The sequence below is a fragment of the Microcaecilia unicolor genome, chromosome 11 (genome assembly GCF_901765095.1).
Source record: "Microcaecilia unicolor chromosome 11, aMicUni1.1, whole genome shotgun sequence".
NCBI lineage: Eukaryota > Metazoa > Chordata > Amphibia > Gymnophiona > Siphonopidae > Microcaecilia > Microcaecilia unicolor.
This window is the reverse complement of record NC_044041.1, coordinates 172,186,350-172,211,363: the sequence shown is the minus strand read 5'-3', so window position 1 is coordinate 172,211,363 and position 25,014 is coordinate 172,186,350. Positions and strand designations below refer to the sequence as shown.

The following is a 25,014-nucleotide window of genomic DNA, read 5'->3' as shown; positions in this document are numbered from 1 at the left end:
TGCTGTCATCTACACTTAGAATCCATACAGTTCAGACCAGTTATCTAGGGGAAATGTTATTCTGCCTTTATTAATGACAAGGCCTGCCTAAATTAATATGCCTTTAGCTGTTACAAAAATGATAGCATTGATCCAATTTACTGAGCTCATTAGGTAGAGAGTTCCATAATTGTTTAGCTGTTACTCAGAAGGTAATAGATCTCGCATTAAGTATGCTCATGAAATGAAAAGACGGCATACACAAGAAATTTTTTCATTGATCTCAGTATTTTTGAAAGATGATAGATCTTCAGTGTTTTGGCTATGATTAAAGGAGCTTCACTGTGTAGAGTCTTATGTGTTAACTACAGAGCCTAACCTGAATCCTTCAGGCCAATGAAAGCGGGCATTGTATATCCGGGAATAACGCTGGAGTTGGGATGGAGACACAAGTTATCCAGCAATTTACCACTCCATCCAAATATTCCGCAACAGCCACTATCCAGAGACTGCTGCAGAGTATCCGGATTTTTGTTGTTGCTGATATTTTGCCCATAGTAACTGGTGTTTAAAAACAAAAGATCACTGCCTTGGCCACAGTATTAGGGGTACAGTTTTTGAAGCTAAGCTACACCTTGTCTTGAATCTTGGAAGCTCTTTAAAATTTGGCAAATGCAGACCAACCGCTTTATAAAAGTATCCAGTCCTACCTCCTCTAATTGTATATTTCATCTTCCTGTTGGAACATAGTAAATATTTGACATTAAAGGAGTGAGTTCTTAATTGATTTAGATTTCTTCACTATGAGTAGAGTTTTTGCTTAAAAACTATAATCAAAGATTTGGAAAAGCCATCTTTTCCTCCCGTGTCCTAAACATGCTGCCCCCCCCCCCCCCCCCCCCAAGTATTTGCAGCTACACTGTTGGAGGGCAGGTTTCACATAGCCTCTTAACATAAACTACTTGTGTAATTCAGTCTGAAAATCATCCTGTGTTATATCTAAGCAAACCATCTCTGCTACAGTTCAGGGGTTTCCACTGGTGTTTGCTGTCCTGATTCCTGTCTTTTAGTCTCCTGTTTTGTACTTTTGATTTTTCCTGGTGCATGATCCTCACAAGGAAGTTACTTCCAGAATCTCGATAGGAGGTGCAGAGTCACAATTCATAAACCCTGCTATATATAATTCCATTGTCATACTCTGCATTAATTCAACATAAAACAGATTATCTCTCTCCTCTCTGCCCAATGGAGCTGTAATCAAGTTTACATATTTATCTATTCACTTCACAGCAAAAATTCATGAGGAGATCGACCGTGTTATCGGACAAAATCGTTGCCCCTCTATTGAGGACAGGAATGCGATGCCATACACTGAGGCTGTGGTTCACGAGATCCAGAGGTTCATAGACATCATCCCACTGGCTGTACCTCATGCTGTAACTCAAGATATCAAGTTCAGGGAATACGTTTTTCCGAAGGTATGGGTCTCATTGGGGGAAATATTTACTTATTGAGCCACCTGGCTGCTGAATGAACACCTGACTTTTCTGCTTATCTTTTATGCTCAATATTCAACTGCTTCATTCCAGTATGACAGCAGAATATGCAGTTATAAAGTTAAATATATAACATCCTTTGACATCAGGACTCCCATTTGTGCTGGTTCTGGTTAGCCTATATCATCACTATCTTTTAGCCCCACCCCTTAGAATATCCCTTGGCCCTTTAATCTTCTATGGATAACTTTTAGTAAGACATCAAAATATCCAGTCAAAGGTTAACTGGCCTATAAGGTCTGTATCAGGAGTCTAAAAAAATCAAAACAGATAAAATACATATAATATAAATAAATAAACTGACACAATGTGGATAAATAGGTTAGTCAAATGCCACAATAGAAAGCTGTATAAAACCATAAATACAAATACATTTAGTAATTATTATCAATTGGATCAAATAAAAGAAGGACAAAAGGGGGAACAGAAAAGTAAATCCAAATAAAACTGTAAACCCCGGTCTGGCACATTTCATAGTTAATGCTTTAAAACAAAAAAAAAAAATGTATTGTAATGTAGAGAAATGTGAGTTCACAGAAGTAAACCCAAATGAAACAATAAAAAAAGATTTAAGACCCTGCATAGTTAGTACTTGAAAACATTAAAAAAAAAAAACCCCAAAAAACCCTGTTTACTAATCCATGCTAACGGCTGCCATGTGGTAATACCAACACAGTGAATGGCTTGTGTCGGCATTAGCGCACGGCAGTCACTAGCATGTCTGTTTACTAACATATAGGAAACAGATACTAAAAATGAAAAATATTCCAAAAATAGCTAATGTGGACACATATACAATATAAAATTTATAAGAAAACACTCAAAAATAACTTTAACCCCACTATCAATATGAAATGTGTAAATGGCCACAAAGGAACAGCTACTCATAAAGAATGTATGCACCATCTGTAGGATGTAGAGAAACTTCTAGCTTCCAAATTAAAGATAAAAAACCGATAATGAGTCAAAAAAAATATTGCACCTTATCATAAGGAGACAAACATTCAGACTCAATGTTCATAATCTGAAATGTGTCACAATAAAAAAGCAGTAATTCAAAATAAGTAATAGAAGGAAGTATATGTGCCAGGGGCGTAGCCAGACCTCGGTGGGAGGGGGGTCCAGAGCCCAAGTTGGGGGGCACATTTTAGCCCACCTCCACCAGCTGCTGACCCCCCGCCCCTCCCCCACCACTTTCGACATCCCTCCTGCCGCCGCCTCCGCCCCTTCCCTGCCACCGCCATTAAAGGTACCTTGCGGCGGTGGGGGAGGGTCGGTGGCAGGGGGGGGGGTCAAAATTGGAGGGGGCCATGGCTAAATCTGTGGGGGCCCATGCCCCCATAGGCTCATCTAGCTATGCCCCTGATATATGCCTAAAGCCAGAATAAGCAGAGAGGGCTGAACTTAGGACCCAAAGTGTTGAATTGGTTTGGAAACTGGTTGACTCACAGGCGGCAGAAGGTGGTGGTAAATGGAATCTGCTCAGAGAAAGGGATAGTGAGTAGTAGAGTGCCTCAGGGGTCGTTGCTGGGGCCAGTTCTGTTTAATATATTTGTGAGAGACATTGCTGAAGGGATAGAAGGAAAAGTTTGCCTTTTGCAGATGAACCGAAGATAGAGTGGGTACCCTGGAGACAGTAAAAACCCAAACATTAGAAGGATGGTCAAGGGTTTAGCAGTTAACATTTAATGCCAAGAAGTGCAGAGTGATGTACCAGATAGGTTCGTAAGGTTGGCTCAGGAGCGGGACCTTGGGGTGATGGTGTCCAAGGATATCAAGGTTTCTAAACACTGAGACAAGGCAATGGCCATGACCAGACTGATGCTAGGCTGCATAGAGAGGGGTATAACCAGCAGAAGAAAGGAGGTGTTGATGCCCCTGTACACGTCATTGGTGAGGTCCCACTTGGAGTATTGTGTTCAGTTTTGAAGGCCTTAACTTGCTAAGGATGTAAAATGACTTGAAGCGGTTCAGAGAAAGTGACAAAAATGATAGGGGTTTACATAGCAAGATGTACATGGAAAGACTTTGAGGGACATAATCGAAAGGGATGCCCAAGTTTTGCTGAGGACGTCCTCGCAAAACGTCCGGTGGAGGGGCGGGGAAACCCGTATTATCGAAACAAGATGGATGTCCATCTTTCGTTTCGATAATACGGTTGGGGACCCCCAAATCCTGAAATTTAGGTCATCCTTAGAGATGGTCGTCTCTAGACTTGGTCGTGTCTGATTTTCGGCGATAATGGAAACCAAGGATGCCCATCTCAGAAACTACCAAATCCAAGCCATTTGGTACTGGAAGGATCCAGCATTCATAGTGCACTGGTCCCCCTGACATGCCAGGACACCAACCGGGCACCCTAGGGGGCACTGCAGTGGACATCAGAAATTGCTCCCAGGTACATAGCTCCCTTACCTTGTGTGCCGAGCCCCCCAAAACCCACTACACACAACTGTACACCACTACCATAGCACTTACGGGTGAAGGGGGGCACCTAGATGTGGGTACAGTGGGTTTGTGGTGGGTTTTGGAGGGCTCACATTTACCATCACTAGTTTAACAGGTAGGGAGGGATGGGCCTGGGTCTGCATGTCTGAAGTGCACTGCTCCAGGGACCTGCATACTGTTGTGATGGACCTGAGTATAACATTTGAGGCTGGCATAGAGGCTGGCACAAAATATTTTTAGAGATTTTTTTTAGGGTGGGAGGGGTTTAGTGACCACTGGGGGAGTAAGGGGAGGTCATCCCCGATTCTCTCCGGTGGTCATCTGGTCAGTTTGGGCACCTTTTTGTGCCTTGGTCGTAAAAAAAAAACAGGACCAGGTAAAGTCGTCCAAGTACTCATTAGGGACGCCCTTTTTTTTTACCATTATGGGTCAAAGACATCCATGTGTTAGGCACGCCCAAGTCCAGCCATCGCTATGCCTCCAACACGCCCCCAGGAACTTTGGTCATCCCCGCAATGGAAAGCAGTTGGGGACAACCAAAATCAGCTTTCGATTATACCGATTTGGGTGACCCTGTGAGAAGGACGCCCATCTTCCGATTTGTGTTGAAAGATGGGCATCCTTCTCTTTCGAAAATGAGCCTGTTGCTGACCTAAACATGTATACCCTTGAGGAAAGGAGAAATAGGGGTGATATGATACAGACATTCAAATATTTGAAAGGTATTAATAAGCCTTTTCCAGAGATGGGAAGGTGGTAGAACTAGAGGTACAAAGACTAGGGGACACTCAGTTACATGGAAATACTTTTAAAATTAACAGGAGGAAATATTTTTTCACTCAACGAATAGTTAAGCTCTGGAACTCTTTGCCAGAGGATGTGGTAACAGTGGTTAGTATATCTGGGTTTAAAAAATTCCTGGAGAAAAAGTCCATAGTCTGCTATTGAGACAGACATGGGAAGGAACTGCTTTCCCTGGGATTTCTAGTATGGAGTGTTACCACAATTTTGGTTTCTTGCAGGTACTTGTGACCTGGCTTGGCCAATGTTTGGAAAACAGGATACTTGGCTAGATGGACCATTGGTCTGACCCAGTATGGCTACTCTTATGTTCTTAGTATTTTTTCACTGAGAGAGTGGTAGATACCTGGAGTGCCCTCCCATGGGGTGGTAGAAATGAAAATGGTAATGGAATTCAAAAATGCATGTGATGAACACAAAGGAATCCTGATTAGGAGCATTTCAGGGGCTCTGACAACAGCTTCAGAAATGTTAGAACACGGCCAGTTCTGGGCAGACTTCTACAGTCTATGTTCTAAAAATGGCAAAGATAAATGAAGATCAGGTATACATATGATGTATCACTTCGTATCATATATGATCAGTTTATCTTGTAGAGCAGACTGGATGGACCATACCGGTCTTTATCTGCTGTCATCTACTATATTACTATTGAGCTCATTTTCAAATCAGAAAAATGTCTAAAAAGTGGCATAAAGCAGCATTTTTCGTCCTTTAGATTGTAAGTTTCTTTGAGCAGGGGCTGTCCTTCTCTGTTAAATTGTACAGCGCTGCGTAAGCCTAGTAGCGCTCTAGAAATGTTAAGTAGTAGTAGTAGCATTTAGATGTTTTTCTCACAAAAACGGCCAAATCAGTATTTTTGAAACCTATTTTTAGACGTTTTTCTATGAAGTCGATCAGAGGTGCGTCCAAATCTCAAGGGGATGTGTCAGGGGTATGTTCAGGCCGGGACTTGAGCATTCCTAAGACTTTTCAGCTATAATGGAACAAAACCAAACCAGGACTAACGCTAAGATGTTTTGAGCTAGACCTGTTTTTATAACGAATAAGGCACAAAAAGGTGCCCTAAATAAACAGATGACCACTGGAGGGAATCAGGGATAACCTCCCCTTATTCACCCAGTGGTCACTAACCCTCTCCCACCCCCACCCCCAAAATGTGATGCAAAACATTACTTGCCAGCTTCTATGTCAGCCTCAGATGTTATATTCAGGTCCATTAGAACAGCATGCAGGTCACTGGAGTAGTCTAGTGGTGTGTGCAGTGCACTGAATTCAGGTGGACCCAGGCTCCTACCTCCCCCTACCTGTTACACTTGTGAAGGAAACTGTGAGCCCCTCAAAACCCACCCAGAACCCACTGTACCCACATGTAGGTGCCCCCCTTCACCCATAAGGGCTATAGTAGTGTTGTACAGGTGTGGGGAGTGTTTTTTTTTTTTGGGGGGGGGGGGGCTCAGCACCCAAGGGAAGGGAACTATGTACCTGAGACCAATTTGTGAAGTCCACTACAGTGCCCCCTAGGCTGCCCATTTGGTGTCCTGGCATGTGAGGGGGACCAGTGCACTACAAATGCTGTCCCCTCCCATGACCAAATGCCTTGGATTTGGCTGGATTTGAGATGGCTGGCTTCGGTTTCCATTATGGGTGAAAACCGAGGCCGGACATCTCTAAGTCCGGTGATCTCAACATTTCATTCAACCTAAATGTTGAGATTTGGCCGGCCCCAACCATATTATCGAAACGAAAGATGGCCGGCCATCTTTTTTGATAATACAGTCGGCTCCGCCCCTTTGCGGAGCCGGCCCCGTAGATGGCCGGCCTTAGAGACGGCCGGCCATCTTCGATTACGGCCCTCTATGTTACTATGATAAGCTTTGCTATACTTTGACTCATTATAGGCTTTTGATCTTAATTTGGAAGCTAGAAGTTTCACTACATCCTACAGAAGGTAGATAATTTTTTATAAGTAGCTGTTCCTTGGTTCTTATTGATAGTGGAAAGTTATTATAATTTAATTGAGAGCTTTCTGAAACATTTCATATGGTTTATATGTTTACATTTTGGATTCTAATTCATGTTTAGTATCTGCTTATATTACAACATATTTTTATGTTTTTTTAAAAATGTTTTTATTTAATAACTATGCAGCCTCAAACTTCTTTTTATTGTTTATGTTGGGTTTACTTCTGTGCATGCTCATGTCTATCTTACAATATATTTTTTATGTTTTTAAGTATTAACTATGAAGTGTCCCAGACCAAGGTTTACAGTTTTATTCGAATTTACTTTTTTATTCCCCTTTTGTCCTACTTTTATTCACTCCAATTGATTATAATTACTAAGGGGCTGATATTTAAAACAATTTGGTTGGAAATAGGGCACTTCACCGGCTATCTGGCACTGAATATTGCCGGTCAGCAGCTTAACGATAGCTGGTTATATCATGCAATATGACTGGTTATCCAGCGATCCACTGAGCTGACTAAGATTGGTGGCCATATTTGGCGCTACAATAGGTGAAATAACTTTGGCCGGTTTGACTTTAACCGATCAGTGTCGAATATCAGCTTGGCCAGTTAAAGTCGGACCGGCCAAAGTGAATATCTGGGTTCAGCGTGAACTGCAGGAGACAGCCTGGCTATCTCCCACGGACTGAAAATCAGGTGGTAAGTGTATTTGTGGTTTTATATAGCTTTCTATTGTGCTATTTGTGTATTTATTTATAGTTTTTACTGTGGCATATTATTGTTTAATATTGTATTTATTTTACATTTTCTGATTTTTAAACTCCCGATGCAGGCCGAGCGGAGGAGTGGCCTAGTGGTTAGTGTGGTGGACTTTAGTCCTGGGGAACTGAGGAACTGAGTTCAATTCCCACTTCAGGCACAGGCAGCTCCTTGTGACTCTGGGCAAGTCACTTAACCCTCCATTTGCCCCATGTAAGCTGCATTGAGCCTGTCATGAGTGGGAAAGCGCGGGGTACAAATGTAACAAAAATAAAAAAATATATATAGGTCAAAACATGAATTGTGTTGAGTCTTGGATGTGTTTGAATAAATTTTTGTTCCTGTGAACATCATCTAGTCTCCATTCCTGTGTCACATTCGCCATGTGTGGTGTGCCAGCTAGATCTATTGACAGATTATTTCAGAGTCTTATCATTTGAAATCAAAAACAGCAAAACAGCAATTCCATTATTTTTTACATTTTATCATTCACTTGTTTTAACCAGTTCCAACTTTTTTCAACATTTTGTCTATTAGAGCTATATGTGGCTCCTCCCACTTACTCCTGCAATGTTATCAATGCCTGCATTAATCTTTCTTTCTACATTCTGTTGACTGACAGCTGCTTCCTCATTTTAAAGGATCTGATTTTTTTTCTTCCAGGGTACCACAGTATATCCCATGATTAGCTCAGTCCTGTACGACGCTAAACAGTTTCAGAACCCAGAATCTTTTGATCCCAACCACTTTTTGGATGCCAATGGTTGCTTTAAAAAAAATGATGCCTTCATGCCATTCTCTTCAGGTATCACCATGCATTTTTTCATATCATTGTTTTATGAATGCATAACTTTCTTATACGTGTTGCTCTCCTCAGGTTTCACTACATATTTTTAACCAAGATTTATTTTACCTCACTTGGATTTGGAATTCCCTGCTTTTCTTTGAGAAATCAAACCATACACCCATACGTGCAAGCGGGGTAGAACCAGGACTGTATAAGCTTTTCCTGTTAAATGAAGCCATCTGGTGGTCTTACATGTGTTAGTGGCAATTTTCACTAACATGCATAACAGCAAAGTATAACTCAGGCTAGAAAAGGGGGAATGAATGCTTCCACAGCAATCAAACAAACCATCACAAAGTGAAAGGATACAAAAAGTTCCAAGACCTCCAGAAGTCCAATTTTGACTCGCACACTGTGCTGCTGTTGTTAGCGTTCACATTATTGCTGGCATTAAGGTTACTCTTCCTACCACTTTTGTATTAATGTAAAGTGACGACCCCTGAAGAAGGCTTGTTGCCAAAACATGGTCCATGTTGGGTCTGGACTGTTTATGCTACCTTTATTGAAGAATAAACCCTTTTTACATTTGGAAGACATTGGACTTTTGGAGTTCTTGGAACTTTTTGCTTCCTTCCACTTTATGCAATGTTTCAGCAGCAAAATTGTAAAGAGAAACTATATAGGTATTACTGAAAGTTAAATTACATATGAATAATTTACTCCTCCAAATTAAACAACACTCACGGAAATGCCTGTCTTCTCTAAGGAAAGTTTTATAACAAGTCACCTAAATTGGGAATCCAAGTAGGCACCAATCTTGTGGCTATTTTAGAACTAGAATTAGAATTTATTATTTCTGAACCACCGTTATCCAAGGCGGGATACAATCACAAACAAAAAGACCATTTCCAAGCAGTAAGAAACCTACTAAAGCAGTTCCAATAAATTGATAATAACTTGCATAAAGTCTACATGTCCAAAAGGAGCAGCAGTATTCAAGCAGGCATAAAGTATGTCAAGCATAAGAAATAATATTTTAGATGCTTTTTAAACAGAGCTAGCTGTGATTAAACCTTCAACCACAATGGCAACATGTTCCACTCTACTGGACCAGCAATCCAAAAACCTCCAGTCCTAGTCAATTCTAGAATAAATCATTGAAAAGGAGGTACAAGATTAAAGTTCTCCAATGAACTTAAAGAGCACATTGGTACATACCACAATACAGCATTCTTTAAATATAGAGATGAGTCATAGCACAACACACAATGAATAATCAACAGTAGTTTATACAGTATACGATAACTCATAGGTAACCATTTCAATCGCTTGAGGTGGACTGTCACATGCTTGGACCTTGACAAGCCAAACAAAAGTCTAACTGCTTAATCTTTTTTCCACCTGAAGTGACTGAATACAGTGGTTTGGTAAATTTAAATAGATCACATTACAGTAAGCCAAATTTCCAATAATCATAGCTTGTAACACTTTTTAAAAATCATGCCAAGGTAGTAAAGACTTCAATTTATATAACATACACATCTTAAAATACACACTATGAATTAAAACCTGCACTTGAGGTCTAAAAGAGAACATGGAATCCATCAAAACTCCCAGGTTTTTTACTTGTTTTGATGTCTTGTTAGTGACTCCCAACAATGTTAATAGCAATTCCACTCCTCGATCAGAGACAGCATATATAACTTATTTTTATCAATATTCAATCAATTATTGTCTGTATTGAGTCAACCATCCATGGACCACTTTCAACCTAGATGTTACATCCAGATTTTATAATGACACATTGATGCCGATGGGCTGATATTCAGCTGGTGTCTAAATTTGACCTGCATATTAAAGATCAAACCCAATCCAGGTACCAGCACTGAATATCAGTACAGGTACTTTGACAACTATCTAGACAAGTTAGGACTGTTGTTTTTTTTATTCTAGGTGCCTGGATAATTCTCTGTGCAGTGCCATTGAATATCGACAGAGCCCAGATAATGTCTGGGTCTCCCCCAAATCTGCTTCCCAGACCGCTCAATACTAAATGAAGAGTGATCCATCACTCTGAGCATATATTCAGCAGCTTTTTTCATTAGGTGCCACTGAATATTTACTCTAGGGCTTGTTAGATTGATATATCTGGGCAGGTATTGAATTGCTTTGAATATCAATCCCTATTGGGCTCATTTTTGAAAGAGGACATCCATCTTTCGACATAAATCGGAAGATAGACGTCCTTCTGCCAGGGACTTCCAAATTGGTATAATCGAAGCTCAATTTAGGACGTCCAACTGCACTCCGTCGCAAGGATGGCCAAAGTTCAAGGGGGCATGTTGGAGTCGTAGCGAAGGCAGGACTTGGGCATGCCTAAAACTTGGACGTCCTTGACCCATAATCGAAAAAAACAAGGACATCCCTGAGGAACACTTGGACGTTTTCACCCGGACCTGTTTTTCTTATGACTAAGGCACAAAAAGATGCCCAAAATGACCAGATGACCACCGGAGGGAATCGGGGATGACCTTCCCTTACTCCCCCAGTGGTCACTAACACTCTCCCATCCTCAAAAAACATATTTAAAAATATGTCGTGTGAGCCTCAGATGTCATACTCAGGTCCATGACAGTGCATGCAGGTACCTGGAGCAGTTTTAGTGGGTACTGCAGTGCACTTCAGACAGGCGGACCCAGCCCCATCCCCCCCACCTGTTACATTTGTGGAGGAAACAGCAACCCTCCCAAACCCACTGTACTCACACCTAGGTGCCCCCTTTCACACATAAGGGCTATGGTAGTGGTGTACAGTTGGGGGTAGTGGGTTTTGGGGGGGTTGGGGGCTCAGCACATATGGTAAGGGAGCTATGTACCTGGGAGCAATTTATGAAGTCCACTGGAGTGCCCCCTAGGGTGCTCGGTTGGTGTCCTGGTATGTAAGTGGGACCAGTGCACTACAAATGCTGGCTCCTCCCACGACCAAATGGCTTGCATTTGGTTGTTTCTGATATGGACGTCTTTGGTTTCGAAAATCACTGAAAATGAGAAATGTCCATATCTAGGGGTGTCCAAATCTAGGGATGGTGAAATTTAAGGATTTGGATGTCCCTGATGGTATTTTCGAAATGAAAGATGGACGTCCATCTTGTTTCGAAAATACGGGTTTCCCCGTCCCTAGATTTTGCTGTTTTGCAAGGACGTCCAAATCGAAACTTGGACATCCCTTTTGAAAATGCCCCTCCTCGTGTCTTTATTTAAATTGCTTCATAAAAGGTGCCATAATTGCAGCTACTTACAGTTACACCTGTTTTATAACTGATGTACTTTGGTGAAGCTTGTGTGTAGAGACGTCTATATAAATAATTCTCACCTCCAACGTTCTGAACCTCACTGTGTGGCAGGGAAACACTGAAGCCCTGTAGTCTTCTAGGCTGTCAGCACCACTCACTCTCACTCATAGCCTTGCCCTCACCCACGCCCCATCCACATAATTCAGAACCACAACATTCTAAATGTAAATTTGTAGTTGCAAGATCCCATGAGTGTCTCCCCCACCCTCGCGTCACAACGTGATGACGTGGAGGGCAAGGCTATGACACTCAGCCAATCGCCAGTTCCACTGCCCTCCAACGCTACCCCCTCCAACGCACTGCGAGAAACAGCGGCCTACGCAGGGCCTCCACCCCCCCCCCCCCCGACGCACAGCGACAAACACCAAGCTACGCAGGGGGAGGAGTGCCCTCCGAATACCTGATCCTCCGGGACCCCGAAGCTGCCGCCCTCCAAAAAAACATACCCACCTGCACCCTCCCCACGCTGCCGTCCTGCGCCCTCCCCACGCTGCCGCAGGTAAACCTTGCTAGCGCCCGTTTCATTGCTCACAGAAACGGGCCTTTTTTACTAGTATTTTATAAACTATGTGTGTGCCACATGACTCTGCCCATGTTTCACCCAAACTATTTCTCCAAACAAGTGTATGCATAGAACACATAAAAGTGTATGCTTTTTGTCATTATGTGTACTTTTATATCTGTTTCCCATGGGTCAGTGTTATAAGAGGCCTTTTACACATATAAAACAGTATTTATACAGACAAAGGAGAAGGCATACCTAGTGAGAAGCTAGCTATGGAACAGCTGATAGAGAAGCCACTGAGAGGAGCCCAGTGAGAACTGGCCTGCTGATGTCATCATTGCAGACTGACCTCTAGAATGAAATTCTAGCAACCCCTGTGGCATAGCTGCAGGATACAGCTATAGGGAGCAGCCAAAGAGGTGTGCCCTAAAGGACAAACCAGAACTGTTGTAAGCTCTTTTGGAGCCCTGGTGGAGCCTCCGTGGACATAGGAGTCTGTCAGATGGTTCAGGCAGTTATTACCATACAGGTACTCTATTTATATATATAAGCACATAAGTACATAAGTGTTGCCATACTGAGACAGACCAAAGGTCCATCAAGCCCAGTATCCTGTGTCCAACAGTAGCCAATCCAGGTTACAAGTACCTGACAAGATCCCAAAACAGTACAATACATTTTATGCTGCTTATCCTAGAAATAAGCAGTGGATATTCCCCAAGTCCATTTTAATAATGGCTTATGGACTTTTCTTAAAGGAAGCTATTGTAACCCTTTGCTATATTGAGACCTATGAATGGAGCCCTGGGCAGGAAGAGCTCAGCAGGGCAAATTCATGAGTCCATCTAGCACTTGAGAATACCCTGATTTGTGGAATCTCAGTGTGGGGTAGAGCTGATAATTAGTATATGAGGATAATATTGTAGAATTTGTCCTTGGTACCCTGTGTTTGAGAACTTCTATACCCCTACCAAGTGATCCAGTGGAAAGAGGGAGGGAGGTACCTGTTGAGACAGCCCTGACAGTTAATCTCCTTAGTCAACAGAGGAGCCAAACTGTGGGCTGAGATTGTGGAGTCTTGCTGCAAACTGGGCTCAAGGGTATGACACTGTATGCCCATGGCTGGTGATTTCTTTAAGGGTAAATCCCTGAAAGACTAGGACAGTAATGCTCTCTGATGATAATGGTATTATATCGGAGAAACTGACTGCGGAACACCATCTGGCTACAGGTCAGGCATAAGGGTTTTGCACACATGCATAACCCAAGAAGGAAACGTTATCTGCTCTTGTGTCTCTGTAAGATCAAGCCTGAGATGCCATCATAACTGTATGCTATCATGTGAACTGTTACTTGGTTAAGTACATAAGTACATAAGTATTGCCACACTGGGGCAGACCAAAGGTCCATCAAGCCCAGCATCCTGTTTCCAACAGTGGCCAATCTAGGTCACAAATACCTGGCAAGATCCAGAAAAAGTTCATACATTTTATGCTGCTTATCCCAGAAATAGCAGTGGATCTTCCCCAAGTCAATTTAATAATCGTCTATGAACTTTTCCTTTAGGAACATGTCCAGACCTTTTATAAACCCTGCTAAGCTAACCGCCTTTACCACATTCTCTGGCAACAAATTTCAGAGTTTAATAACACGTTGAGTGAAGAAAACTTTTCTCTAATTCGTATTAAATTTACTACTTTGTAGCTTCATCTCATGCCCCCTAGTCCTAGTACTTTTGGAAAGAGTAAACAAATGATTCACGTCTACCCATTCCATTTGACTCATTATTTTATAGACCTCTATCTTATTACTACTACTACTACTATTTAGCATTTCTATAGCGCTACAAGGCATATGCAGCGCTGCACAAACATAGAAGAAAGACAGTCCCTGCTCAAAGAGCTTGCAATCTAATAGACAAAAAATAAATAAAGTAAGCAAATCAAATCAATTAATGTGAACGGGAAGGAAGAGAGGAGGGTAGGTGGAGATGAGTGGTTACAAGTGGTTACGAGTCAAAAGCAATGTTAAAGAGGTGGGCTTTCAGTCTAGATTTAAAGGTGGCCAGCCTTTTTTTCTCCAGACTGAAGAGCCCTAGACACTAGCCTTTCCTCATAGGGAAGTCCTCCCATCCCTTTTATCATTTTCATCGCCCTTCTCGGTACTTTTTCCAGTATATCTTGTTTGAGATGCGGTGACCAGAATTGAACAGAACATTTGAGGTGCGGTCGCACCATGGATTGATACAAAGGCATTATAACATCCCCACTTTTGCTTTCCATTCCTTTCCTAATAATACCTAACATTCTATTTGCTTTTTTAGCAGCCGCAGCACACTGAGCAGAGAGTTTCAACGTATCAGCAATGACGTAGAAATCCCTTTCTTGGTCTGTGACTCCTAACGTAGAACCTTGCATGATGTAGCTATAATTCGGGTTTCTCTTTCCCACATGCATCATTTTGCACTTGCTAACATTAAACGTCATCTGCCATTTAGACGCCCAGTCTCCCAGTCGCGTAAGGTCCTCTTGTAATTTTTCACAATCCTCTCGCGATTTAACAACTTTGTGTCGTCAGCAAATTTAATTACCTCATTAGTTACTGCCATCTCTAGATCATTTACAAATGTTAAAAAGCAGTGGTCCCATTACAGACCCCTGGGAAACACCACTATCTCCCAGCTTGCCTTTATCCACATGTTTGTTCACCCCTTCAAAGAAATGTAATAGATTGATGAGGCGAGATTTCCCTTCACTAAATCCATGTTGGCTTTGTCTCATTAACCCATGCTTTTGAATATGCTCTGTAATTTTGTCCTTTATAATAGTGTCTACCATTTTCCCAGCACTGATGTCAGGCTCACCCATCTATAATTTCCCGGATCCCCTCTGGAACATTTTTAAAATATCAGCGTTACATGGGCTACCCTCCAATCTTCTGGTACCACACTTGTTTTTAAAGATAAAATACATATTATTAACATTAGTTCTGCCAGTTCATTTTTCAATTGTATCTGTACTCTGGGATGAATACCATCCAGTCCAAGAGATTTGCTACTCTTCAATTTGCCAAAACTGCCCCATTACATCCTCCAGGTTTATTTATTTATTTATTGTTCACTTATATCCCACATTTTCCCACTCATGCAGGCACAATGTGGCTTACAAACATTAAATAAAATTACAAAATAGGAAAACTTAGAAGAGTATACAAGGAGTATGCAGGGGGAAAAAACATCTAACAGGGTGAACTAGCAGGTTAGGAGCCATGGAGGGTGCATCAAGCAGCGGTATAAAGTGAGGAGTAGGTCTTGGCAAAGAAGTAGGTCTTCAACAACTTCTTGAAGAGGGCATGGTCCGCTTGAGTTTTAAGGTGCTGCGGGAGAGCATTCCAGTGCTTAGGACTCCAATAGCGGAAGGATGAGGTGAAGATTTTCTTTTACTTGACACCCTTACAGTTTGGGAAGTGAAGGTGGAGGTAGGAACGAGCAGCAGGGTTGGCATTCCTGGGCGGGAGGTTGATCAAGGGGTGCATATACTCCGGGGCAAACCCATAGATAATTTTATGGGTCAAGGAGCAGAGTTTAAAGGCAATGCGCTCCTGTACAGGCAGCCAGTGTAATTTGAAACGTAAGGGTTCAGCATGTGCAAAGCGTCGCTCTCTTAGGATGAGTCTCGCAGCAGTGTTCTGAACTGTTTGGAACTTTTTCAACAGAGAGGCCTGGCAGCCCGCGTAAATTCCGCTGCAATAGTCCAAGTGGGAGAGGACAAGCCAGTGGACAAGTGTGCGGAGCAAATCTCTAGTAAGGAAGTATCTTATACGCCAAAGCCTCCACATGGCATGAAACATTTTTTTAGTGACCAAGTGCACATGATTGTCCAGCTGGAGGTGTGTCCAGTTGCACTCATAAGAGCCGCAGGCTTGTGGCAATCGGAAGGGCAGAGCCCAATACTGGGAGCACCGTGTCAATTACTGGAGTGTGGACGGACGAGAGGATGAGACACTGTGTTTTGTCCTTGTTTAATTTGAAATGGAAGACCTGAGCCCAATGTTCTAAGGTGGAGAAGCAGGCATCAATGAGGTGAACAATTTCCAACACGGTGGTGCAAAAGGGAATGTAGACTGTAATATCGTCGGCATAGATGAAAGGGTTAAGGTCCAGTTTTGCGAGAACAGCAGCTAAAGGCATCAACATAATATTGAATAAGGCAGGTGAAAGTGGGGAGCCCTGCGGAACCCCACAGGAGGCCTTCCAAGGATCAGAAGTAACCGAGTTCACTGAGACCTGGTAAGTTCTTGTTGTTTAAAAGCCTGCGAACCAGTGTTTCTGACACTTGTATCTCTCCCAAATCTTCCTCAGTGAAGACCTAAGCAAAGAATTCATTTAATCTCTCCACTATGGCTTTGTCTTCCCTGATTGCCCCTTTTACCCCTCGGCCATTTAGCGGTCCAACCAATTCTTTTTTTATTTATTTATATTAATTTTCATATATTATTACAAGTCAAACACTTGTTTACAGAAACACAGTATGGAATATTATTAATGAAGAATTTTACAAAGGAAAAAAAAAGGAAATTAAAACATTAACTTTCTTAGACCACATTTTGTGTGTGTGTGGTGTGTGTGTGTGTGGGGGGGGGGGGGTGATTATGGAATAAAGGCGTAAAATAGGAAAAAACAACAAATTAAATCAAGGCACTGAATAGAGACTCTACTTTTACATTCTCTAATATTACTTTTTTCAAATCTGGAAAAACTTTTAATTGTTCTGGCACATAAAATATATACTTTGAGTCTCCAAGTCTTATCATGCATTTACACGGGTAAGCTAGGAAAAACGTGGCTCCAAGATCAAACACTTGTTGTTTCATTTCTAAGAGTAACTCTGGTAACATTTGGATAAATCCAGATTTTTCCACCTCCAAACAGGTCTTTAGAATGTTTAAAGTATAGTCTCAAGATATTATTGAGATCCTGTTCGAATACAAAAGAGACCAATAATGTGGCTCTTTCAGATGTATTATCAATCAATTGTTCCAGAATTTCTGAAATATTGTTTAAATCCAAATTGTCAATTTCAGGAGACTTATCTTCGTGTATTGAATTTTCCAAAAGTACCAGGAATACTACCTCTAGAATTATTTTAAAACTTTTTGTCCGAAAATTTAAAAATTCCCTTAAAAGCTATTCCTCCTATAAATAAGATTTGTTATCTTCCTCAAAGGCCTGGGAAAAATGATGAAGGGAATTTTTAAATTTTCGGACAAAAAGTTTTAAAATAATTCTAGAGGTAGTATTCCTGGTACTTTTGGAAAATTCAATACACGAAGATAAGTCTCCTATTGTGGTTTTCAATCTGTTCAATTTTTCTTTGAATAGCCATTTTGTCCTTTGCCAAAACAGAATTATATTCTTGTATTTGCTTAATATCTTTTTGCATCAAATTAACACAAGATGTTAAATCTTCTTTCACAATGTCTACTGTTTTAGCCATTTCTTCAAACTTAAGAGATAATACTGAGATCTCACCTGAAGACTTTTGTAAGGTGTTATCCATCGCATTCAGTTTTATCCAGATTTTTTCAAGACTTATCTCCATGGTTGGTCCCGAGGCTCCGACTAAATCTCGGGCCTCGTCTTCCAAGTGCTTCTGTCGCAATGCAGGGCCCACGCCAGGCAACTGTCCTTCTACACTTCATGTAGTTTGGAAGCTATCTCCTAGCATCGCTGCTAACGCTGGGCATGGCGGAATATTAGAATCTGAGGGCGGAGACAAAGATGTTTCCTGACCCAGTGCAGCTTCCGCTCCTTCGGTTAACTGCGCAATGGGTCTTGCCACCCCCAGTTCACTTATTGAGGCTCCGGCGAGGTAGTGATCGAGGCTTTGTTGGACTGGTGAGGAGGTTGAGGTAGGCGAGGGAACAAATCTCAATGTTCCTTTTCTTTTAGTATGAGGCATCGCAGTTAGAAGAAAAAGTTAAAAGCCCAGAAAAAGCACAACGGTCGCTCAACAGACGCCTTCACGTCACCATCTTGACACGCCCCCCTGCCAACCAATTCTTTTACCGGCTTCCTGCTTTTAATATACCTAAAAAACATGTGTTTTTGCCTCCAACGCAATCTTTTTTTCAAAGTCTCTGTTTGCCTTTCTTATCAGCGCTTTCCAATTGACTTGACATTCCTTATGCTGCTTCTTATTATTTTCAGTCGGTTCCTTCTTCCATTTTCTGAAAGATTTTCTTATAGCTCTAATAGCTTCCTTCACCTCACTTTTTAACCATTCCGGCTATCGTTTGGTCTGAGTGATGTCACACACATGTTTACCAAGCAGTAGACTGGTGCATGTGGAGAATGTGGAGATTTGCCCTATAAAAGAGCGCAGGAGTGGCTTAGCAGGGTGCAGTGCAGAATTGGCGAGTGAGCTACAACAGCAAGCAATGGCGCATTGACTGCAAGCTGTGGTGGAGCTGACAGTGGAGGAGAGTACAGTGATGGGACGAGTCTAGGTGTCCGTACAAGCAGTGGCGTAGCCAGATCTTACATTTTGGATGGGCCCAGAGCTAATATGGGTGGGTCCTATGTATAACTATGAGTCGTGTTTCATGGGACAGTCTAAATAATGCCTTAGTGTGCACTTGATGACAAAATTATCTACCCAACAGATGTCCTGCATCAACATACATACTTTACGGAACACAGAAATTGTTTAAGTAAATTTTAAAATGTCAATCCTGCACTATGCCACAATTTTAGGCAGCTTACAACTGTTGCATACATAAAATTTCATGAGAAGAAACCTCTCCCAAAAGTGCCAGCCAAAGCACACACCACCCAACTAATTGCACACCCACAGATTCTGAGTATGTGCCACTTTGTATCTGTAAATGGACAGAATAGCAGCACTTTCACAGATAAGTGTACACATACCTCTGTAATTCTCAGCTTTAAATGTGCTATTGGCTAGTGTATGCTCTATCTGGCACCCCTAGGAAAGGTCTCTTCTCATGTGATTTAAATTGGTCTCTTCTATCCTCTGATTAATAGTGTATAGAACATACATAAAAGTTTGCATGTCAATTACTAGACAAGAAACACTTAAACTTGACCAGATATAAGTCTACTATAATGACAAACAGCTAAACACACATCACAGTATCCTGCAAAAATAATTACAGCAATAGCACATATCCTTCAAACTTTATTTTATAAGAAACTTAAATGTATGATTAAATTGTGTTAAAAACCACCTTTTCTAAAATGGCAAATTGGATAGCGGCCTAAAATTACTTGGCAGATCTGTCATAGGCCACAGCTAACATGTTTCCTCTTACAGTTGTCCATAGAAAAAAAATGTATTCAAATTCTGGTAGGAGCTCAGTAACACAAAATCCATTCACTGCCAGATTCTTTGTTAAATAACACTAAATCTTATGAAGACGCTTCTTAGAGCCTATTTAGCAAACCTGAACACCAATTCTGAACCCACAAATACCATTAACAGTACCTTAAAAAGGCAGCAGTGAATATACAAAACAGCAATACAGGTCCCATTGGAAAAACCAAACAAAGTCAGACTGATATAGATTTCCACACAAACCACATGCCAGCAGAATCTCTAACCTCAGTCACATGCAGAACACAGATCAACCCTCATTAGAATAAATGACCAAAAATGTGATATTCTTCTGTGGCCTGGCACCAGCCCGCACAGATGTCAAGTTAACCAGTTTCAGGCTGGAGATTTTGGGTCATCTTAACTGTTGTTATAATCTGCCTTGGGAAGTCTGGTGTTATAAAGAAGGAATATACTAAAATTAAATAGAATTAAAATGAAACTCTTTCATTGGGGCACACGGACTCTCATCTTCACCTCACCTCTTCTGTACAAATGGATTATTCTGTTTTGAGCATGTTTCAGGGACAAGTGGTTTTCATAAGTCAAAATAATAAAAATAAATATTTTCTTTCATGCAGATCTCTCATTTGTTTAAACATAACTACATGGGCTATAAGCCCCTAATGCAGTCCACTGGTTTTCTTATATTTTGTCCTTGTGATTACTTATACTATGCCAAAACTAGAACTACAGTGAGACAGAATAATACAGTTGTTCCTCCTTGGTTAATTTTAAGCAAGAAGTTAAGAAATGATTTACTCTGGTCTTACAACAAGAATATCCCATCAAGCTATGCATCTCCATTTGGAAAACATAAATTGTTATTCAGCTCCAACTGTTCTACTGCTGCTTTCCTTTAGTCATCATTATTCCTGGTACTCATCTATATACAAACACAGAGCTGGGAGACAAAGATTAACCCCCTCCCCCCCCCCAAAAAAAAAAAAAACCTAACAAACAATACAAAACATACCTTTCACGACCAAAGAGATTTGAAGACAAAATTAATATAAACCACAAAACTGGAAAATGTTGATACACACAGACTGATTCTTGACTTCTGTATGATGGTAGCTCTGCCCCATCACTCAATGTCTCTCTCTTAAATAGCAGCAACAAATATTAAGTGCACCTTTATAATATACCACTGCACCCCCCACAAAACAAAAGGAGCAAGTTCCCACAAACCATTCCCCCTCCCTTGACCCAGACACAGGAAAACAAAAAAGAATTCAAATACTCCCAGGTTTCAACCAATTCATATCCCTTAGTGCATGTCTTGGTTTATACCACCCTGCTCGCAAGATGAATACTCCCAATCATAATACTGGAATCTCTGACTGTTATATACATAAAATGTCATAAAATAAGTCATTAGATAGATAGATAGATAGATACTTTGAATGTTAAGTACCTGAATCTCATGTTTCCTTTAGTGGCCTTTCACCAGGAGAAAATAATCTCCATATTAATACAACACATGCTAGGGTGTCCCCACAACCAGGCTTTCCAAATGACACACTGATCATGACTCACAATAAATCACAACTCTACTTCCTCTGTGTACATCTGCATACCGCACAAGCTGGCATGCCTAAAGACACAAATGAGATCAAACAAAAATTCCACAACAATAAAGAACGACAATGTGGATGCAGCAATGTGCATGGGGATGATGGCTGTGCGGGGGTGGGGGGGGTGGGGGGGAAGAACACAGACCAACCTCCGTGGCCTCAACCCTTCGACACCATGCCGTCTCCCGCTCTCAATCCAACCCCTTGTGTCCTGGGGGCTCACTGCTTGGGTAGACATGCGTGTTAGTGAGCAAAGGTTAGAGGAGCTATCTGCAATAGCAGCAGGCAGCCATAGGGAACAGAGACAGAGCAGTAGAGAGAAGTAAACCACCCTAAGAGCATGGAGCCAAGGCCCCCCCATCTGATGCTTGACTCCAGAACAGCAAGGAACACAGCAAGGTGGTAGGAGGTGCTCATAGGCTGATTGCGATCATGCTCTAGGAGTGTTACCTTGGTGACTGCCACTTTACCCCTTCCTGACTTTGCTTTTCCCCTTATTGCTTGTTTTGCTATCTTCTGCTGTATGAGTGAAAATTTCTCATCTTTTCTGTTATAAATTGTAGTTCCTTTCCTGCTCTGTTTGTTTTTTATTGTAAACCTCTTTGAACAGCATGTTAGGAAAGGTGGTATATCAAATGTAAATGAATTATAAACTATCTACAGTTCTTACCATTTTTTTTCTTTGATGTACAGGTAGACGAATCTGCCCTGGCGAAGGTCTGGCCCGCATGGAGATCTTCCTGTTTATCACCACCATCCTGCAGAACTTTGACTTAAAGTCTGTTGTCGACCTAAAGGAAATTGACCTGAGCCCTGAAATGAGTGGCTTTTCAAGAGTGCCACGCCATTACAGCCTCCGTCTCCTCCCTCGCTAAGGTGGCCTCTGGGATCTTACAGAACTATATGAAGGCTCAGCTATGCTAAAACATAGGCCGCCAATATTCAGCGCTATTTAACTGGCCAGGAAAGGAGGTAGCTGGTTAATTCCCACTGAATATTTGTGGTCAGCATTTGTGCTAATATTCAGTGCATTGCTGACTAAGTTTGACAGCCAAATTGGGCTACCAAAATAGCAGACCAGTCTTTGGCTGGTTTCAACTTAACCGGCCAAGGCTGAAAATTGACTTGGCCAGTTAAGTTGAAACCAAAAATAAACCAGATATTCAATGCCGGTTACCGGAAATGGCCTGGCATTGAGTATCTGGGCTCTGTGCCAACCGCGGGAGGCAGCCTGACTAACTCCCATGGTCTGAATATCGGCCCCCAAAGTCTCTGGTATATAAGTACTGTTATACTGCACCACTTTGCTCCTGGATGCCACATAGCTATATAGTTGGTAAAGTCAAAGGCAGACAAGTCTTCTTCTGAATGTACAAAGGTTCTATCTATATGTTAAGCCGAGGACGGGGGAGAAGAGGTGAAAAAAAGACTCTGTTAGTTCTGTAAGAGGTGGGTGGGAGAATAATCCTTTTTGACTCTAACTATGTCAATCATCTAAGGTCCCTCTCTACGTCAACATTTCTTCTGCTGTAATATGTCAGTGCTGCTGCGAATCCCCTCTTACTAATTACCTTGTGCCACAGTTTGCTCAAGTGGTAAAGAAAGTACTTCAGGGAATGATTGGTAATCAGCGCGCCATGCTCATTTGGAAAATGAAATGTATTTCTCAAAAGAAACGCTGCTACAATGTATGAAGGAAAATTACAATGCTTTGAATTAACTCGTTTGCAAATGTACAACAAAAGATCTTGTCTCTTGTTTGATTTCTTTTCCTAGTACAAGCAAATAAAATGTTAACACCTTTGTGGCAACAATACAACAATTTTTCCTAGAAATCACGCCAGACAAGTACTCTCTCCACCTTTTAAAAATAATAGTTTTCCGTTTGTCTTTCTTTGAGATTTCTTCTCTTTTCAGCTTTCTGTTTTTTCTCTGTATCTTTCTGTCCTGATATCTCCCTTTGTAGTTGTTTATATTTTTTGTGTGTACACAAAGCTCAGACTGGTGCACAGGAAAAACGTGTATTGGAAGTTGTGTCAGATCTCTGCCCGAATGAAGGCACGGTGGTGGTGGGGGTCCCTCCCACGAGTGCAACACACGTCCACAGCCCACTGGAAAAATGAAAGAGAAAGGAAGGATCTCTTTAAATGAAAGTGAGTAACCCTCCCCCCCTTTCCCTCAGTATTTGCATAGCCAATGGCTCTGGGGCCCCTGCTCCTGCGCGCTGATTTACTGGGCAGAATTATTTTAAGAAAGGCATTCCTCTCCACTTCAAAGGAAAGCCCCTGTTCTTCCCCCACCCCCACACCCACCGTAATCCTTATCAATTCATGAAGCGAGCCACCGAACTGCAGCTGCAAACAAAAATTATAGCACATACCGATCGGAACAAACCTGCAACTACAGTAACAAAAACCTGAAAGGCACGTGGACCTTAACAGACTTTATAAATCCCCCCCCCCCCCCCCCCCCCCCCCCATTTTTGGATAACTTATCGGTACACCTCGTACCAAATTATTTTTGCGTAATTTCCCCATTTATGAAAAAAGGTTCCCACAATCCTTCTTGCTGCGCTTGGCAAAATCTACCATTTTTTAAGAGCAAAACTTTGTGGGGGGTTTTTTCTTCCGGAAAGATGTTGAGCAGCACAAATTAGATTAATGCATACTGGACAAGAAAACTTTGCTTTTGACTCGTAACCACTTGTATCCACTAGCCACCTACCCTCCTCTCTTCCTTCCCGTTCACATTAATTGATTTGATTTGCTTACTTTATTTATTTTTTGTCTATTAGATTGTAAGCTCTTTGAGCAGGGACTGTCTTTCTTCTATGTTTGTGCAGCGCTGCGTACGCCTTGTAGCGCTATAGAAATGCTAAATAGTAGTAGTAGTAGTACTTTAAGGGCCCTTTTTAATAGGTGGTGGTAAGCTCACGCTCACTTTAAACGTCATCTGCCATTTAGATGTCCAGTCTCGTAAGGTCCTCTTGTAATTTTTCACAATCCTCTTGAGATTTAACAACTGAATAACTTTGTATAATCGGTAAATTTAAATACCTCACTAGTTACTCCAGTCTCTAGATCATTTATATATCATGCAGGTGTTGCAGTACTGCGGCACTGGTGTCTATAGCTGCTGGTGTTGGTGGAGCTACTGGTGTTGGTGGAGCTGGTGGTGTTGGTGAGGCTGGTGGGTGCTCCTCCTCCTCCTCCCCCACCAGAGGAAGCATATCTGCACATTGGTCTGCCTCCACCTCCTCCTCCTCCTCCTCGGCCTCCTCCTCCTGCTGCTGCCGCCCTGTGTATGTAAAATGATTGTCTTTGAGATCAGCACATCCAACATGGCTTTCAATTACTGTATACCGATTTGGACGACCCTGGGAAAAGGATGCCCATCTTTCGATTTGTGTCGAAAGATGGGCGTCCTTCTCTTTCAAAAATGAGCCCAATAGGCTCCTAATGATTGCCCTATTGGTTCCCTCTTATAGAAATGCCCTCTTTTTCAGCAAAAGGTGCACTATTTTGAATTAGTGTTCACTGTTTTGTAATAGCGGACTTTATCTAGAGGCAGTGAACACTCTTGGTGATATTTCCCCAAAATCAAAAATAATAATTAAAAACAATCAGAATTACAAATCCCATAAAGGACAAGAGAAATTAAATGAAAAGAACATTTTTGCTCTGCACACCTATATAAACTTGCCTACCCACCACTTTTTCATTTTTCATTAATAGAATTGAATTATTTTCAAACTGTGATACAGAAAAGTTTCAAACAAATACAAATACTAGAGTATATCAATATGGAAGTAAGCATCATTATACAAACAATTAGTTACAACAAACAAATGAAGTACTATTATCAGTAAAGAATAGAATAACAGAAT

At 41.6% G+C, this 25,014-nt stretch overlaps 1 protein-coding gene across 1 annotated transcript in view; it reads left to right on the top strand.

The window, feature by feature from the left end:
- The window catches only part of LOC115481138 (cytochrome P450 2C11-like), a 54,589-nt gene extending 31,660 nt beyond the window's left edge, over window positions 1-22,929 (top strand). The window contains exons 7-9 of the mRNA XM_030220175.1: window positions 1,270-1,457; window positions 8,177-8,318; window positions 21,822-22,929. Coding sequence (XP_030076035.1) covers window positions 1,270-1,457; window positions 8,177-8,318; window positions 21,822-22,003 — 512 coding nt within the window. The 3' untranslated portion in view covers window positions 22,004-22,929. The remainder of the gene's footprint in view (window positions 1-1,269; window positions 1,458-8,176; window positions 8,319-21,821) is intronic.
- The last annotated feature ends 2,085 nt before the right edge of the window (window positions 22,930-25,014 follow it).